The sequence below is a fragment of the Ooceraea biroi genome, chromosome 13, assembly GCF_003672135.1.
Source record: "Ooceraea biroi isolate clonal line C1 chromosome 13, Obir_v5.4, whole genome shotgun sequence".
Taxonomy (NCBI): Eukaryota; Metazoa; Arthropoda; class Insecta; order Hymenoptera; family Formicidae; genus Ooceraea; species Ooceraea biroi.
This window is the reverse complement of record NC_039518.1, coordinates 2871948-2889382: the sequence shown is the minus strand read 5'-3', so window position 1 is coordinate 2889382 and position 17435 is coordinate 2871948. Positions and strand designations below refer to the sequence as shown.

Below are 17435 nucleotides of genomic sequence, written 5' to 3'. Positions count from 1 at the left end.
AGTCCAGGTGATTCTCTTCGAGATAATTGATTTTAGCCGCTAGAAAGATTACATATATTATATTTGTAGATTTATACACACGCATGTATTCTGGCAGCCTGTGATGATTGGTTGGTCGGACATCGGCAACTCTTATCTAGCAATACTTGTACATCGTTTTTATTCAATCACTGATAATATTTGTGCTTCGATATTTCGATGAGCTCTTTCTCTCTCATAAAAGAAAACAACAATTTATACTATCTATGATCTCGGGAAACATGCAGTATTACTTGTTTGATATTACGCGATATTGAAAGCGAAAATGATCGATTAACACCTATTTATTAGAAGTACACGTACGGTGTAATTATCCATCGAAGTTATATACGTGCATCAGCGTAACAACATACATTTTTCACGCTCGAAGTTATCGTGAGGATCGAATTTTCATATTTCAATATTATAAATGTTCAGGGGCAAACGCAAATTAATATATACTAAATGTAAACGAGATACGAGAACTCTCTCGTGATGTTCCAAAAGACTTGTAAACGAAAATTCATTATAACTGTGATGGTTGTTAGACTGTAGGCGAGATCAATTCGCTTATCTTGACACTCTTAAAGCCGGGCTTGATCACGGGCAGTGATCGGCACGCAGTATTTAATTCACGTTAGAATAGAAAACGTTTCGATCTATATAATATGTAAAATAATAATGGGAAAACGAACATATATATATATATAACACCGTGATTAAGCGACGCAAACTGTGAATTTAACATTATTTCCGCCATTTAACTGCGTATGCAATCATTCACGCAATTGATCAAGTACCTGGAAAATTTCAAAAATTTATTTCAACATCTGTTTTGAGAATATATTATTAATTTTCATATTATTATTATTAGATTAATTTGAGAAAATGTTATTTTCGTGTTTTTTTCAAATAAAATATATATTATAAAAATCTGTTTTATATTTATTCTCGTTTTCTCTACTTGGATTTGACTGTTTGATCAATTTCGTGAGTAATCGTATATAAAATGGCGTCATTTGGTGCATCCTCTGCGTATTATACATACACACATAGATATATACTCGTGTGTGTGTGTGTGTGTATTTCGCTCCACACCATTTCTAAGCATTCCCGGAATTTTGTATTTTTTAAGAATGAAACGGAGTCAGCTACCTCTGCTTTTGTTAAATGTATAAATGCATATGTACACATTTGTCAATAGCGTTGAGATTTAAGTTATACGATATATATTCTCCTCTAATCAGTCTACCATCAATCTCCGTAGACGTTAGGGATCGACAAAGTTCGTGATAGTTGTAGATGTTCTAATCGTAATAATCCGCCGCTAGTACTCTGTACATTTGAGCGACCAAACTGGTTAATAATGAGCACGATATAATTTTTATAACAATTACCAGTCTCCACCGTTGCTTTCTTATTATTCTTATAATATTTTCATAGATATTATATTTCAATATTTTATTTTCTCCTCTCATAATTAATTCTATATAAATATACGGTATCTGGCAAAAGTTTGAAAAATATCTTTCTCTCTTACAAGCGATTGTTATTTAATTTACAAGAAAATGCGTGTGATATAATATATAATAAATTCAATGGATCGTTGAAAAGGATACGTCTTTCGGTTGAGTCGTACGACGGCACGTTTTTCGTAAAACTGGACTATCCGTTGATTTTTAAATAAACTCCTTCATGTGTCGATAAATAGTTGAAAAATATGTGTATTAAAAGTTCCGAAATAAAACTTGAGATTCCACAAAGCTCCGCTTTGATATCTTTTATGATACATTTAAACGATGGCCTTCACTTCAATTTCGTCGTACATGGTTGTTGCACGTAATTGAGGCAGAAACCTCTGTTCCCGATGTCGCTAGGTGCTTCCGTACTGTCCGTGTGAAAAATTAATCTGAACGGTTTGACGGTGCCTACAAACACAATCGAAGAAGTTGATGAAATTATTTAGCTGTTAAAAAGGTTGTTAAAATCATTAACAAACATATTTACTATAATTTTATGAGAAATGGTTTCAAACTACAGCAGTTCAGATATAAATCAAGATTTACACGTTTACGGCTTGCCGAGTTTACATTTCAGCTACTCTTTTATTATACATTTTTATCAAAGTCTAGAATCGAATTACCAGAAGAACCAATAAAGAAATTTCCTCCTTTTTAAGTAAGCAAACGATTCTATCAGAATTTTTAAAGGAATGTTGAAAGGACTAATGACTTACTAATGACGGACGATCCATTCAAGTTCTGTGGCTCGGCATTAAAGGTACCGCCGCACAATCGATCAACGCAGATCATCGGCGTCGTAGGTAGCCGGCCCAAATTCATTGCGCACGGTATCACCAACCAATCGGTCATGCAAGCCGTTCCCGTCATCGACGCAATTTGCGTGGCTTGCGTGTTCCCCGTCAGAGTGAACGCATTGCTGCGCATTATCTGACCTGTTGCGCCCGCCGTGCTGGCTATCATCAATCCTTGAGCTGTGGACGAAGATGTAATCAAAAGCGATTAATTTAATTGCTCAAATTATTTTATTCATTCCATTATTCGACTTTTTTCTCACGTAAATTGTGCGATTATATTACTAATCAATATTATTAATATTAATAATTATATATATATATTGGGTTGGCCAAAAAGTAATTGCGTTTTTTTACAATAGATGGACATACATGTCTTGAAATGTAACTAACTTCATTCTAAACCGCAAATTCATTATGTAGGTTAACAACTCACAGTTCAAGCTTGTTTTACAAAAAGAAAGTACACGATTTCGTTAACAATTGTTTCTTTGCCGTCGATTTCAAAATGGAAAATCAAAAACATTTTCCTCATATTTTGTTTTATTACTTCCGAAAAGGGAAAAACGCTGTGCAAGCTCATAGAAAGTTATGTCATGTATATGGCGAAGATGCTTTAAAACTGCGGCAGTGTCAAAATTGGTTTACTAAATTTCGATCTGCAGATTTTAATGTGAAAGATGCACTACGCTCAGGAAGGCCAATCGAAATTGATGATGACAAAATAAAGGCACTGATCGATTCGAATCGGCGTTTAACGACCCGAGAGATTGCTGAGAATCTTAACATATCGAAATCGAGTGTTGAAAACCATTTGAAACGACTTGGATACATTAGTAAGCTCGATATTTGGGTACCACGTGAGCTCAAAGAAATTCATCTCACTAAGCGTATTGACATCTGCGATTCTCTTTTGAAACGTGAGGAAAATGATCCATTTTTGGAACGTATGATAACAGGCGACGAAAAATCGATCGTCTACAACAACGTCAAACGAAAAAGATCGTGGAGCAAGCGTGATGAACCTGCTCGAAGCACTTGAAAAGCAGATATTCACCAAAGAAAGATTATGCTGTCAGTCTGGTGGGACTTTAAAGGTATTGTGTATTTTGAGCTGCTTGCAAGGAATCAAACCATTCATTCAGACGTATACTGTCGTCAACTGGATTGCCATCAAACAGAAACGTCGAGAATTGGTGAATCGCAAAGGTGTTGTGTTTCACCATGATAACGCTAGACCAAGTACAAGTTTGGTCACTCGTGAAAAATTGTTGCAGCTTGGATGGGATGTGTTACCACATCCACCATATTCGCCAGACCTGGCACCATCAGATTACCATTCGTTTCGTTCTTTGCAAAACGCCTTGAATGGTAAAACTTTTACTGCTGATGAGGATATCAAATCGTTGTTGGAATTGTTTTTTGCTGAAAAGATAAGAACTTTTTTGAGCGCGGAATCATGAAGTTGCCTGAAAAATGGCAAAAGATAATCAAACAAAATGGACAATATATTGTTTCATAGGGTTTTTGTTTCTCATGAAACATTCGCCTTTTATTTATATAAAAAAAAAACGCAATTACTTTTTGGCCAACCCAATATATGGCGAAGATGCTTTAAAACTGCGGCAGTGTCAAAATTGGTGTACTAAATTTCGATCTGGAGATTTTAATGTGAAAGATGCACCACGCTCAGGAAGGCCAATCGAAATTGATGATGACAAAATAAAGGCACTGATCGATTCCAATCGGCGTTTAACGACACGAGAGATTGCTGAGAATCTTAACATATCGAAATCGAGTGTTGAAAACCATTTAAGACGACTTGGATACATTAGTAAGCTCGATATTTGGGTACCACATGAGCTCAAAGAAATTCATCTCACTGAGCGTATTGACATCTGCGATTCTCTTTTGAAACGTGAGGAAAATGACCCATTTTTGAAACGTATGATAACAGGCGACGAAAAATGGATCGTCTACAACACGTCAAACGAAAAAGATCGTGTAGCAAGCGTGATGAACCTGCTCGAAGCACTTGAAAAGCAGATATTCACCAAAGAAAGATTATGCTGTCAGTCTGGTGGGACTTTAAAGGTATTGTGTATTTTGAGCTGCTTGCAAGGAATCAAACCATTCATTCAGACGTATACTGTCGTCAACTGGATTGCCATCAAACAGAAACGTCGAGAATTGGTGAATCGCAAAGGTGTTGTGTTTCACCATGATAACGCTAGACCAAGTACAAGTTTGGTCACTCGTGAAAAATTGTTGCAGCTTGGATGGGATGTGTTACCACATCCACCATATTCGCCAGACCTGGCACCATCAGATTACCATTCGTTTCGTTCTTTGCAAAACGCCTTGAATGGTAAAACCTTGACTGCTGACGAGGATATCAAATCGTTGGAATTGTTTTTTGCTGAAAAGATAAGAACTTTTTTGAGCGCGGAATCATGAAGTTGCCTGAAAAATGGCAAAAGATAATCAAACAAAATGGACAATATATTGTTTCATAAAGTTTTTGATTCCCATGAAAAATTCGCCTTTTATTTATATAAAAAAACGCAATTACTTTTTGGCCAACCCAATATATGGCGAAGATGCTTTAAAACTGCGGCAGTGTCAAAATTGGTGTACTAAATTTCGATCTGGAGATTTTAATGTGAAAGATGCACCACGCTCAGGAAGGCCAATCGAAATTGATGATGACAAAATAAAGGCACTGATCGATTCGAATCGGCGTTTAACGACACGAGAGATTGCTGAGAATCTTAACATATCGAAATCGAGTGTTGAAAACCATTTGAAACGACTTGGATACATTAGTAAGCTCGATATTTGGGTACCACGTGAGCTCAAAGAAATTCATCTCACTAAGCGTATTGACATCTGCGATTCTCTTTTGAAACGTGAGGAAAATGATCCATTTTTGAACGTATGATAACAGGCGACGAAAAATCGATCGTCTACAACAACGTCAAACGAAAAAGATCGTGGAGCAAGCGTGATGAACCTGCTCGAAGCACTTGAAAAGCGGATATTCACCAAAGAAAGATTATGCTGTCAGTCTGGTGGGACTGTGTATTTTGAGCTGCTTGCAAGGAATCAAACCATTCATCCAGACGTATACTGTCGTCAACTGGATTGCCATCAAACAGAAACGTCCAGAAGTGGTGAATCGCAAAGGTGTTGTGTTTCACCATGATAACGCTAGACCACGTACAAGTTTGGTCACTCGTGAAAAATTGTTGCAGCTTGGATGGGATGTGTTACCACATCCACCATATTCGCCAGACCTGACACCATCAGATTACCATTCGTTTCGTTCTTTGCAAAACGCCTTGAATGGTAAAACCTTGACTGCTGATGAGGATATCAAATCGTTGTTGGAATTGTTTTTTGCTGAAAAAGATAAGAACTTTTTTGAGCGCGGAATCATGAAGTTGCCTGAAAAATGGCAAAAGATAATCAAACAAAATGGACAATATATTGTTTCATAAAGTTTTTGTTTCCCATGAAACATTCGCCTTTTATTTATATAAAAAAAAACGCAATTACTTTTTGGCCAACCCAATATATGGCGAAGATGCTTTAAAACTGCGGCAGTGTCAAAATTGGTGTACTAAATTTCGATCTGCAGATTTTAATGTGAAAGGTGCACCACGCTCAGGAAGGCCAATCGAAATTGATGATGACAAAATAAAGGCACTGATCGATTCGAATCGGCGTTTAACGACACGAGAGATTGCTGAGAATCTTAACATATCGAAATCGAGTGTTGAAAACCATTTAAGACGACTTGGATACATTAGTAAGCTCGATATTTGGGTACCACGTGAGCTCAAAGAAATTCATCTCACTAAGCGTATTGACATCTGCGATTCTCTTTTGAAACGTGAGGAAAATGATCCATTTTTGGAACGTATGATAACAGGCGACGAAAAATCGATCGTCTACAACACGTCAAACGAAAAAGATCGTGGAGCAAGCGTGATGAACCTGCTCGAAGCACTTGAAAAGCGGATATTCACCAAAGAAAGATTATGCTGTCAGTCTGGTGGGACTTTAAAGGTATTGTGTATTTTGAGCTGCTTGCAAGGAATCAAACCATTCATTCAGACGTATACTGTCGTCAACTGGATAAATTAAACGATGCCATCAAACAGAAACGTCGAGAATTGGTGAATCGCAAAGGTGTTGTGTTTCACCATGATAACGCTAGACCACGTACAAGTTTGGTCACTCGTGAAAAATTGTTGCAGCTTGGATGGGATGCGTTACCACATCCACCATATTCGCCAGACCTGGCACCATCAGATTACCATTCGTTTCGTTCTTTGCAAAACGCCTTGAATGGTAAAACCTTTACTGCTGATGAGGATATCAAATCGTTGTTGGAATTGTTTTTTGCTGAAAAGATAAGAACTTTTTTGAGCGCGGAATCATGAAGTTGCCTGAAAAATGGCAAAAGATAATCAAACAAAATGGACAATATATTGTTTCATAAAGTTTTTGTTTCCCATGAAACATTCGCTTTTTATTTATATAAAAAAAAACGCAATTACTTTTTGGCCAACCCAATAGATTAATAAATTATATTACTGATTACCCTAATAGATGCCCGACTATTACATACCCAGATAGCCAAGTCTGCCGAAAGCAGATGATGCTAACTATCTGCTATCAACTATTGCCAGCCAAAAGACAACAAATTTGATACAGAAGTTGTTATTAACGATTAATTCGACAAAGTGGTGCCAGAAATGTAACAGAGCTGGCTCACAAAATCTAATAACGGATTGGCGGCAGAAACCGAGCAGAATCTGCAAACATGGCTTGAAGTCAGATTGTCGACAGAAACCGAGCAAGATTTGCGCACGCGGAATCTAACGGCGGATTGGCAGCAGAAACCGAGCAAGATCTGCGCACGCGGAATCTAACAGCAGATTGGCAGCAGAAACCGAACAGGATCTGCATCTCTTGACAGTATTCAAATTTACACGGCTATGAATATGTGTTTTCGCTCCGCACCGCTACGCGGTGCACACGTCGAGTTCTTTCTCGATGTTAAGATTTAGCCTAACAGTTATATAAGTTAATATACGCGCCTTGGCATGACAATATTAATTTTTCTATAAATTTTTGCACTTGCGGCACAAAGGCTCCCATGGACGACGTCCATGTAGTTCACGCACGCCACAAGCAATCTGAAGTTCGAAAGCAAAATTCGGACTTCAGACTAGAATAAATTAACAATAAGAGAGAGATTATGCAACGAACTGTCAGAAAGACACATCAAGCCAAATGTACTTTAATTTAACAAACAAACAAATGCGTTCTGTTAACACATGGTAATATAAAATGCCAATTTATAGTGTGTTAAAAGTAAACACATGCTTTAATATATCGTAAATATGAATGGCCGAAAGCTGCAGATGCTGTTCGGTTTCTGCTGTCAATCTGCCGTCAAATGTTAACAGATCCTGCTCGGTTTCTGCCGCCAATCTGCTGTCAGAGTCTGTTAGCAGATCACTATCCTAACGCGGACATAATGGATGCCAATTTGCTATCAACTTCTGCAGTAATCTGTTGCCAATCTGCTGGCAGATTGCACACATTTTGCTTACTGGGATACTATTACATACAAATAAATTAATTGAATTTTGCGATCGCTTTCACTATTCTTCGATTTATTTAACAGACACTTCTTTCGTACCGTCCTCAGCACACGCCATGTACTGGATTCCGCAGAAGTTTCTTTCCATCCTAATGCATATGCTGTAATCCTGGTTCGATAGCTGCAGCCCGGTCGTGGGATCATAGTTGAAAGACTTTATCTGACCGGACACCCCGGTGAAATACTGCAGGCAGCCTTCCTCGGCTCGGTAGATCGTGCTGCATCGTATCTGGGAAATACGGACCTTCCACGATCGCGGAAACGAGTTGCCGCTCGTAACGAAGGTCAGGGTAACCGGATTAGTTTGTCCGACGCCCGTGTCCACGTACACTTGAAGTAGTTTTTAGTTTACGTCGAGAATTAAATCAGTAGTGACAAAATGTCAGCGGGGAAACAATATATACAGGGTGGCCCATTTTAATTTATACAGTCGATTTTTTAAAACACTAAAAGAGATACGAAAAAATGTTTCAGACAGACATGTCACGATTTCGAGGGGGACATAAGATGATACCATTGGTTTGACCTTGAATAGTCGTTTGAAGGTCACGCGAAGATCACCTTCAATTTCTTAAATTGAAACCCCAACTTTTTATTGCAGATTCTTATTCTCCATTGAAAAGTATGTAACTTTTGTCTGAAACATTTTTCCGAAAAATGTCATCTTATGTCCTTAAAATGTCCTCAAAACTCATCTTGAAGATCATTTTAAGGACATAAGATGACATTTTTCGGAAAAATGTTTCAGACAAAAGTTACTTACTTTTCGATGGAGAATAAGAATCTGCAATAAAAAGTTGGGGTTTCAATTTAAGAAATTGAAGGTGATCTTCGCGTGACCTTCAAACGACTATTCAAGGTCAAACCAATGGTATCATCTTATGTCCCCCTCGAAATCGTGACATGTCTGTCTGAAACATTTTTTCGTATCTCTTTTAGTTTTTTAAAAAATCGACTGTATAAATTAAAATGGGCCACCCTGTATAAAAGACACTTTCGCCCTTCTTGCTTACTGTGATTTCCGTTATTGTTGCCGCAAATGATCGGCACCGGATTACCGCCAGAGACGATGAATTGGTCGTAGGTGCAGACGTTGTTCGTCGCCTCCGGGCCTCTAATGTTGAATTGCGTAAAGTCCAATCTACAAGCACGGCGCATATAAGGGAGGCGAGATTTTGGGCACAAAATTTCTTTGCTTATATATATCTTAACAATTTTAGACGATCAGTCGAGAGAGAGATTTATTTATTGGAAGGTGTTCCTGAAGACCGTACCGATACTGACACACGTCCGGATGGGACTTGACCAGCGTCACTTGGCAGGAGTCCATGCCGTCGAAGGTGGATGGGTAATTCGGATTGACGAAGTACGTGTTGTTGTCGGCAGTCATGCCGCCGCAGGACACCGTGACTGTCGGCAGCGAGAAGACGAAAAGCACAAGAGTTAGAGCTTTTGCTCATGCTAAGGGCAATATACCCAGATACCATTTTTTGCTAAAGCAAAGTAGTGCAATCTATTTGCTGGCAATTATTGCTGTCATGTTGCTATAATAATGACAGAAATTAACTTTTGCCACACTTTTGTTGACATAATGCCATAATTATATACAGGGTGGCCCATTTTAATTTATACAGTCGATTTTTTAAAACACTAAAAGAGATACGAAAAAATGTTTCAGACAGACATGTCACGATTTCGAGGGGGACATAAGATGATACCATTGGTTTGACCTTGAATAGTCGTTTGAAGGTCACGCGAAGATCACCTTCAATTTCTTAAATTGAAACCCCAACTTTTATTGCAGATTCTTATTCTCCATCGAAAAGTATGTAACTTTCGTCTGAAACATTTTTCCGAAAAATGTCATCTTATGTCCTTAAAATGTCCTCAAAACTCATCTTGAAGATCATTTTAAGGACATAAGATGACATTTTTCGGAAAAATGTTTCAGACAAAAGTTGCATGTTTTCTCGCGTAGAATCCGAATCCGTAATAAAAAATACTATGTCTCATTAAAAAACAATTTCAGACCGGAAGTTAGAATTCTGAAATTTTTTTGTAATGAGATATGGTATTTTTTATTACGGATTCGGATTCTACGCGAGAAAATATGCAACTTTTGTCTGAAACATTTTTCCGAAAAATGTCATCTTATGTTCTTAAAATGATCTTCAAGATGAGTTTTGAGGACATTTTAAAAACATAAGATGACATTTTTCGGAAAAATGTTTCAGACAAAAGTTACTTACTTTTCGATGGAGAATAAGAATCTGCAATAAAAAGTTGGGGTTTCAATTTAAGAAATTGAAGGTGATCTTCGCGTGACCTTCAAACGACTATTCAAGGTCAAACCAATGGTATCATCTTATGTCTCCCTCGAAATCGTGACATGTCTGTCTGAAACATTTTTTCGTATCTCTTTTAGTTTTTTAAAAAATCGACTGTATAAATTAAAATGGGCCACCCTGTATTTTTCACCGCAACTGTTGCCCCAAAGGTGCTGTAAAGTTGCTGTTTCGTGTTTCTTTGCTACCAATATCGAAACAAATGAGGACTCACCTTGTTGCCATTTTGTTTGCAACATTTCTGCGCAAATTCTTAGCAAAATACTTGCAAAATGTTACGTGGGTATATAACGTCTGACGAACGTTCGTTTACCTATGCAGCAAACCCCGTAACCGTTCGCACAGACGCCGCTGGACACGCCGCCACGCCGGGCGCACTCCGCCGCGGCGACGCACGTGCCGTTCTCGCCGTTCAGTCCGCCGCAGATCCCGTTGTCGAACTTCACCAGCGTGAACAGCGAGAAGACTATAATCGTACGCGATGATCGCATGATACCCAGAGACGAGAAGAGGACCAATGCGAATCACGTCGCTGGCTTCCGTGGCTCGCGTTGGTCCTTCTTTCCCTTCTTCCTTGATCCTTGCTCGTCGAACGAGTCACAAAGCTGTACAATGGTCTTTTGTTGTCAAATCAAACAGCTTATTGCATTCACAATCATTATTCGTATTTAAAACGATTTAATTATTTAATATTTAACTAAATATTTTTTCTCATCTTTGAAGCTTTTTTTATATTCGATATTGACGACCAACTATCATTTGCTAGCGCTTGCAGTGCTACTTATCGAAGCAACAGCTTTTTGGCTCGCTCGATACATTTTTATCTCGACGATCCCACTTACGTCTTTTCTCCCTGGCGACCTGAGTGCGATTGTTGCCCTGCAACATCGCCGACTCCCATTTGCGTCTCGTCGTGCCCTGCAACGAGGCGGCGCCGGCGGGCCGATTGTTATTCATCTGCCACAACCGTCTTCTCTCCGCGAGTCTGTGTCTGCTGCGATCGTTCCAGGCGTCTACCTGAACGCATAGCGCGATGCAGCATATCAAGAGCACGATCGACGATCGATTTCCGGTCATCTTGGGGACCCAAGCGCGCGAGTCTCGTTTAGAAAGAAGCTTCAAGTGCCGTTATACGTCGCTCCTTTATGAATCTTCCCTCGAATGAATTTTCCAAGGCGTAGCGCGCATCTCACCGGGCAGAAAACTGACGTCAACTAACTCCCGCGTGTCCGAGGTGTCAAGTCTAATATACCTAGAAACACCGTTTGCACGGTCTGCATACCAAGCGGCAAATCACAGTGGCTCAATGCTGACAATGCGATTAAACTCGGGCGTGTACACACAGGTGTGCAGAAAAATTTCAGGGAAAGTCGAGAAATTTAATTGGCGCTCTGAATAATCGGTATTGTGTTTGCCTCCTGGCTCGAGATAAGTGCTTTTTTCACTTTCTCGCCGCTCGAATGTCACACGATTCGTAATAATTGTCGGGATATTAAGCAGGGACCGTACGAGGCAGCGTGGAAAGTGAATCGCCTGCGTAGAAATATTATAATACATTTCATCACTATACGTACGGTCTAATCGGCAAAATATATAATGTAAGGAGGATATATTAGGGGTGTGATTTAGTTTTGAGGGTTTTTTTGCTCAAAAACGCATGTATTTAAATATAATGAATGAATACCTTAATCAAAATATTTTCCTTCGTTTTCTATAACTTTTTCCTATCTTTCTGGCAAGAGATGGATTCCACCACGATAAAATGATTCTTCTTTTGAGTCGATCCACTCGTCGACGAATTTTCGCACTTCTTCGAAATTATCAAAGTGTGTATCCTCTAAAGCGTGTTGCATCGACCGGAACAAATAATAATCGCATGGAGCAATGTCCGGAGAAGACTTGCCATTCAAGCTCTAATAGTGTTTGTTCACTGATAACGCAACGTGAGGTCGAGCGTTGTCACGAAGAAGAATCACTTTCCGTCGTTTGCTCGCAATTGGTGCTCGTTTTTCGTCCAATGCTTGCTTCAACTTGTACAATTGGTGTCGATAACGATCAGCCGTGACAGTCTCGTGCGGATTTGACAGCTCATAGTACACTATCCCACCAAATACAGAGCATTACTTTTGAACCGTGAATATTGCGTCTCGGAGTGGATGTTGATGGTTCGCCTGGATCCACCCATGATTTTCTGCGTTTCGGATTATCAAAATAGATCCACTTTTCATCCCCAGTAACAATCCGAGACAAAAGACTCTTCTTTTTTTGCCTGGCGATCAACGAAATGCAAATGTTCAACCGGTTCGCAATGGCACTTTTCGATAATTGATGTCGAACCCATTTCCCTTCTTTCTGAAGTTTTCCCATTTCATGTAAATGTTTGGTAACTGTTGTACGATCAACATTTAATGCTCTGGCAAGAGATGGATTCCACCACGATAAAATCACTCTTCTTTTCAGTTGATCCATTCGTCGACGAATTTTCGCACTTCTTCGAAATTATCAAAGTGTGTATCCTCTAAAGCGTGTTGCATCGACCGGAACAAATAATAATCGCATGGAGCAATGTCCGGAGAAGACTTGCCATTCAAGCTCTAATAGTGTTTGTTCACTGATAACGCAACGTGAGGTCGAGCGTTGTCACGAAGAAGAATCACTTTCCGTCGTTTACTCGCAATTGGTGCTCGTTTTTCGTCCAATGCTTGCTTCAACTTGTACAATTGGTGTCGATAACGATCAGCCGTGACAGTCTCGTGCGGATTTAACAGCTCATAGTACACTATCCCACCAAATACAGAGCATTACTTTTGAACCGTGAATATTGCGTCTCGGAGTGGATGTTGATGGTTGGCTTGAATCCACCCATGATTTTCTGCGTTTCGGATTATCAAAATAGATCCACTTTTCATTCCCAGTAACAATCCGAGACAAAAGACTCTTCTTTTTTTGCCTGGCGATCAACGAAATGCAAATGTTCGACCGGTTCGCAATGGCACTTTCCGATAATTGATGTCGAACCCATTTCCCTTCTTTCTGAAGTTTTCCCATTTCATGTAAATGTTTGGTAACTGTTGTACGATCAATATTTAATGCTCTGGCAAGAGATGGATTCCACCACGATAAAATGACTCTTCTTTTCAGTTGATCCACTCGTCGACGAATTTTCGCACTTCTTCGAAATTATCAAAGTGTGTATCCTATAAAGCGTGTTGCATCGACCGGAACAAATAATAATCGCATGGAGCAATGTCCGGAGAAGACTTGCCATTCAAGCTCTAATAGTGTTTGTTCACTGATAACGCAACGTGAGGTCGAGCGTTGTCACGAAGAAGAATCACTTTCCGTCGTTTACTCGCAATTGGTGATCGTTTTTCGTCCAATGCTTGCTTCAACTTGTACAATTGGTGTCGATAACGATCAGCCGTGACAGTCTCGTGCGGATTTAACAGCTCATAGTACACTATCCCACCAAATACAGAGCATTACTTTTGAACCGTGAATATTGCGTCTCGGAGTGGATGTTGATGGTTCGCCTGGATCCACCCATGATTTTCTGCGTTTCGGATTATCAAAATAGATCCACTTTTCATCCCCAGTAACAATCCGAGACAAAAGACTCTTCTTTTTTTGCCTGGCGATCAACGAAATGCAAATGTTCAACCGGTTCGCAATGGCACTTTTCGATAATTGATGTCGAACCCATTTCCCTTCTTTCTGAAGTTTTCCCATTTCATGTAAATGTTTGGTAACTGTTGTACGATCAACATTTAATGCTCTGGCAAGAGATGGATTCCACCACGATAAAATCACTCTTCTTTTCAGTTGATCCATTCGTCGACGAATTTTCGCACTTCTTCGAAATTATCAAAGTGTGTATCCTCTAAAGCGTGTTGCATCGACCGGAACAAATAATAATCGCATGGAGCAATGTCCGGAGAAGACTTGCCATTCAAGCTCTAATAGTGTTTGTTCACTGATAACGCAACGTGAGGTCGAGCGTTGTCACGAAGAAGAATCACTTTCCGTCGTTTACTCGCAATTGGTGCTCGTTTTTCGTCCAATGCTTGCTTCAACTTGTACAATTGGTGTCGATAACGATCAGCCGTGACAGTCTCGTGCGGATTTGACAGCTCATAGTACACTATCCCACCAAATACAGAGCATTACTTTTGAACCGTGAATATTGCGTCTCGGAGTGGATGTTGATGGTTCGCCTGGATCCACCCATGATTTTCTGCGTTTCGGATTATCAAAATAGATCCACTTTTCATCCCCAGTAACAATCCGAGACAAAAGACTCTTCTTTTTTTGCCTGGCGATCAACGAAATGCAAATGTTCAACCGGTTCGCAATGGCACTTTTCGATAATTGATGTCGAACCCATTTCCCTTCTTTCTGAAGTTTTCCCATTTCATGTAAATGTTTGGTAACTGTTGTACGATCAACATTTAATGCTCTGGCAAGAGATGGATTCCACCACGATAAAATCACTCTTCTTTTCAGTTGATCCATTCGTCGACGAATTTTCGCACTTCTTCGAAATTATCAAAGTGTGTATCCTCTAAAGCGTGTTGCATCGACCGGAACAAATAATAATCGCATGGAGCAATGTCCGGAGAAGACTTGCCATTCAAGCTCTAATAGTGTTTGTTCACTGATAACGCAACGTGAGGTCGAGCGTTGTCACGAAGAAGAATCACTTTCCGTCGTTTACTCGCAATTGGTGGTCGTTTTTCGTCCAATGCTTGCTTCAACTTGTACAATTGGTGTCGATAACGATCAGCCGTGACAGTCTCGTGCGGATTTAACAGCTCATAGTACACTATCCCACCAAATACAGAGCATTACTTTTGAACCGTGAATATTGCGTCTCGGAGTGGATGTTGATGGTTCGCCTGGATCCACCCATGATTTTCTGCGTTTCGGATTATCAAAATAGATCCACTTTTCATCCCCAGTAACAATCCGAGACAAAAGACTCTTCTTTTTTTGCCTGGCGATCAACGAAATGCAAATGTTCACCGGTTCGCAATGGCACTTTCCGATAATTGATGTCGAACCCATTTCCCTTCTTTCTGAAGTTTTCCCATTTCATGTAAATGTTTGGTAACTGTTGTACGATCAACATTTAATGCTCTGGCAAGAGATGGATTCCACCACGATAAAATGACTCTTCTTTTCAGTTGATCCATCGTCGACGAATTTTCGCACTTCTTCGAAATTATCAAAGTGTGTATCCTATAAAGCGTGTTGCATCGACCGGAACAAATAATAATCGCATGGAGCAATGTTCGGAGAAGACTTGCCATTCAAGCTCTAATAGTGTTTGTTCACTGATAACGCAACGTGAGGTCGAGCGTTGTCACGAAGAAGAATCACTTTCCGTCGTTTACTCGCAATTGGTGCTCGTTTTTCGTCCAATGCTTGCTTCAACTTGTACAATTGGTGTCGATAACGATCAGCCGTGACAGTTTCGTGCGGATTTAACAGCTCATAGTACACTATCCCACCAAATACAGAGCATTACTTTTGAACCGTGAATATTGCGTCTCGGAGTGGATGTTGATGGTTCGCCTGGATCCACCCATGATTTTCCGCGTTTCGGATTATCAAAATAGATCCACTTTTCATTCCCAGTAACAATCCGAGACAAAAGACTCTTCTTTTTTTGCCTGGCGATAAACGAAATGCAAATGTTCAACCGGTTCGCAATGGCACTTTCCGATAATTGATGTCGAACCCATTTCCCTTCTTTCTGAAGTTTTCCCATTTCATGTAAATGTTTGGTAACTGTTGTACGATCAACATTTAATGCTCTGGCAAGTTCTGAAGTGGATTCTGTTGGATTTTCGTCCAATAATGCTTGCAAATCTGCATTTTCAAGCTTTCTTGGTTGTCCCGAGCGTTCTTGTCCTTCACATCAGTATCACCACTTTTAAAGCGTCTAAACCAGTATTCACACGTCTTAATTGATGGGGCAGAATCACCATAAGTTTCCACAAGAATTCTATAACCGTCAGCCGCAGTTTTCTTTTGATTAAAAACAAAAGCAACGCATGTCGAAAATGCTCTTTCGGAAGTTGCATTTTTACGATGATATAAACACGACTGTTATTGCATCTATTGCTATAATGCTACTAAATGTCATGGATAATGTCAACACTGTAAGAAACAACAGTTATCGGAAACAGCTATTGGAACAAACTGACACTACAGCCATCTGTTGCAAAACCCTCAAAACTAAATCACACTCCTAATATATACCGTTGAGCAAGAAAGCGGGATTTATACGTTTATTTATATTTTCTTGCAGCTGAAACATGCTTAGTGTGCTCCGAAAACAAACCCGTGCTCCCTATGACTCCGCATGCCAAACGTCGAAGCAAGACTCCTTCAAGACTAAGTCGAGGCAAACGTACGGTTGATGGCGATCTTATCTCATTGGATACACCAGAACCTCGTAAGTTCTATCAGTGCAGATGTACGCGTTCCACTTACGCTCGCAACGACCGCGAGCGTCAAGTGGAACGCAGCCAGAGGCATAACGATGAAAGAGGAGAGAGAGATGTCGCATTAATTAAACACTTTTTCTTTCAGCGTCAAGGATCACGAGATCTCATATGAAAAATAACTAACACATTTATTGTTTACATAGATATTTATTACATGTTGTATTTATAAGAGACCGTACGTTTTATCGAGCCTTTGTATAGTGATACGCATGTGCGGGAGAGCACGAGAAATCAGGACATAATTAATAACAATCAACGCACTTTTATTTAACGTAAAATTCTCGATATAAAACTTTCATAAGTGTTTTCCAATTTTATATACATCGGACGAGGAAGTAGAATATAATGGAAATGTGTTGCCTGCAACGCCGTTACGCGAACGATATTTTTACTATTCAGCATTTTAGCAATTGAGCGATTTAGAAATAATAATTGTAACATTTCTCCGTTGTAAAAAAAGAAACAAAACTATGGAATACAAAAATATAAATTACTAATATCCTAATATATATATATTTACAGACGTATGAATACTAACGACATAACTCTATAAATACATATGATACATA

The 17435-nt window shown here is 39.4% G+C and overlaps 1 protein-coding gene and 1 long non-coding RNA gene across 2 annotated transcripts; one reads left to right on the top strand and one right to left on the bottom strand.

The window, feature by feature from the left end:
- Positions 1 to 920: 920 nt before the first annotated feature.
- On the bottom strand, positions 921 to 11979 carry LOC105283890. Its single transcript, XM_026974565.1, has 7 exons — positions 11197 to 11979; positions 10668 to 10820; positions 9284 to 9419; positions 9023 to 9150; positions 8049 to 8339; positions 2255 to 2512; positions 921 to 1946 (listed from the first exon to the last, which is right to left on the bottom strand). The coding sequence occupies exons 1-7, from the start codon at positions 11429 to 11431 to the stop codon at positions 1825 to 1827; spliced, it is 1323 nt and encodes a 440-aa protein (XP_026830366.1). The 5' UTR covers positions 11432 to 11979; the 3' UTR covers positions 921 to 1824.
- A 4689-nt stretch (positions 11980 to 16668) lies between these two features.
- On the top strand, positions 16669 to 17435 carry LOC113563187. Its single transcript, XR_003407349.1, has 2 exons — positions 16669 to 16814; positions 16952 to 17435. It is a non-coding gene; the product is annotated as an uncharacterized LOC113563187 (long non-coding RNA).

Bases quoted from the DNA above. Each gene is read 5' to 3' on its own strand.
- LOC105283890 (XM_026974565.1), bottom strand. From the start codon at position 11,431: ATGACCGGAAATCGATCGTCGATCGTGCTCTTGATATGCTGCATCGCG. The intron at 9,420-10,667 runs GTAAACGAACGT...CGCTGCCGACAG, and splicing joins TTACGGGGTTTGCTGCATAG to TCACGGTGTCCTGCGGCGGC. The intron at 2,513-8,048 runs GTACGAAAGAAG...CTTCGTCCACAG, and splicing joins CATGGCGTGTGCTGAGGACG to CTCAAGGATTGATGATAGCC.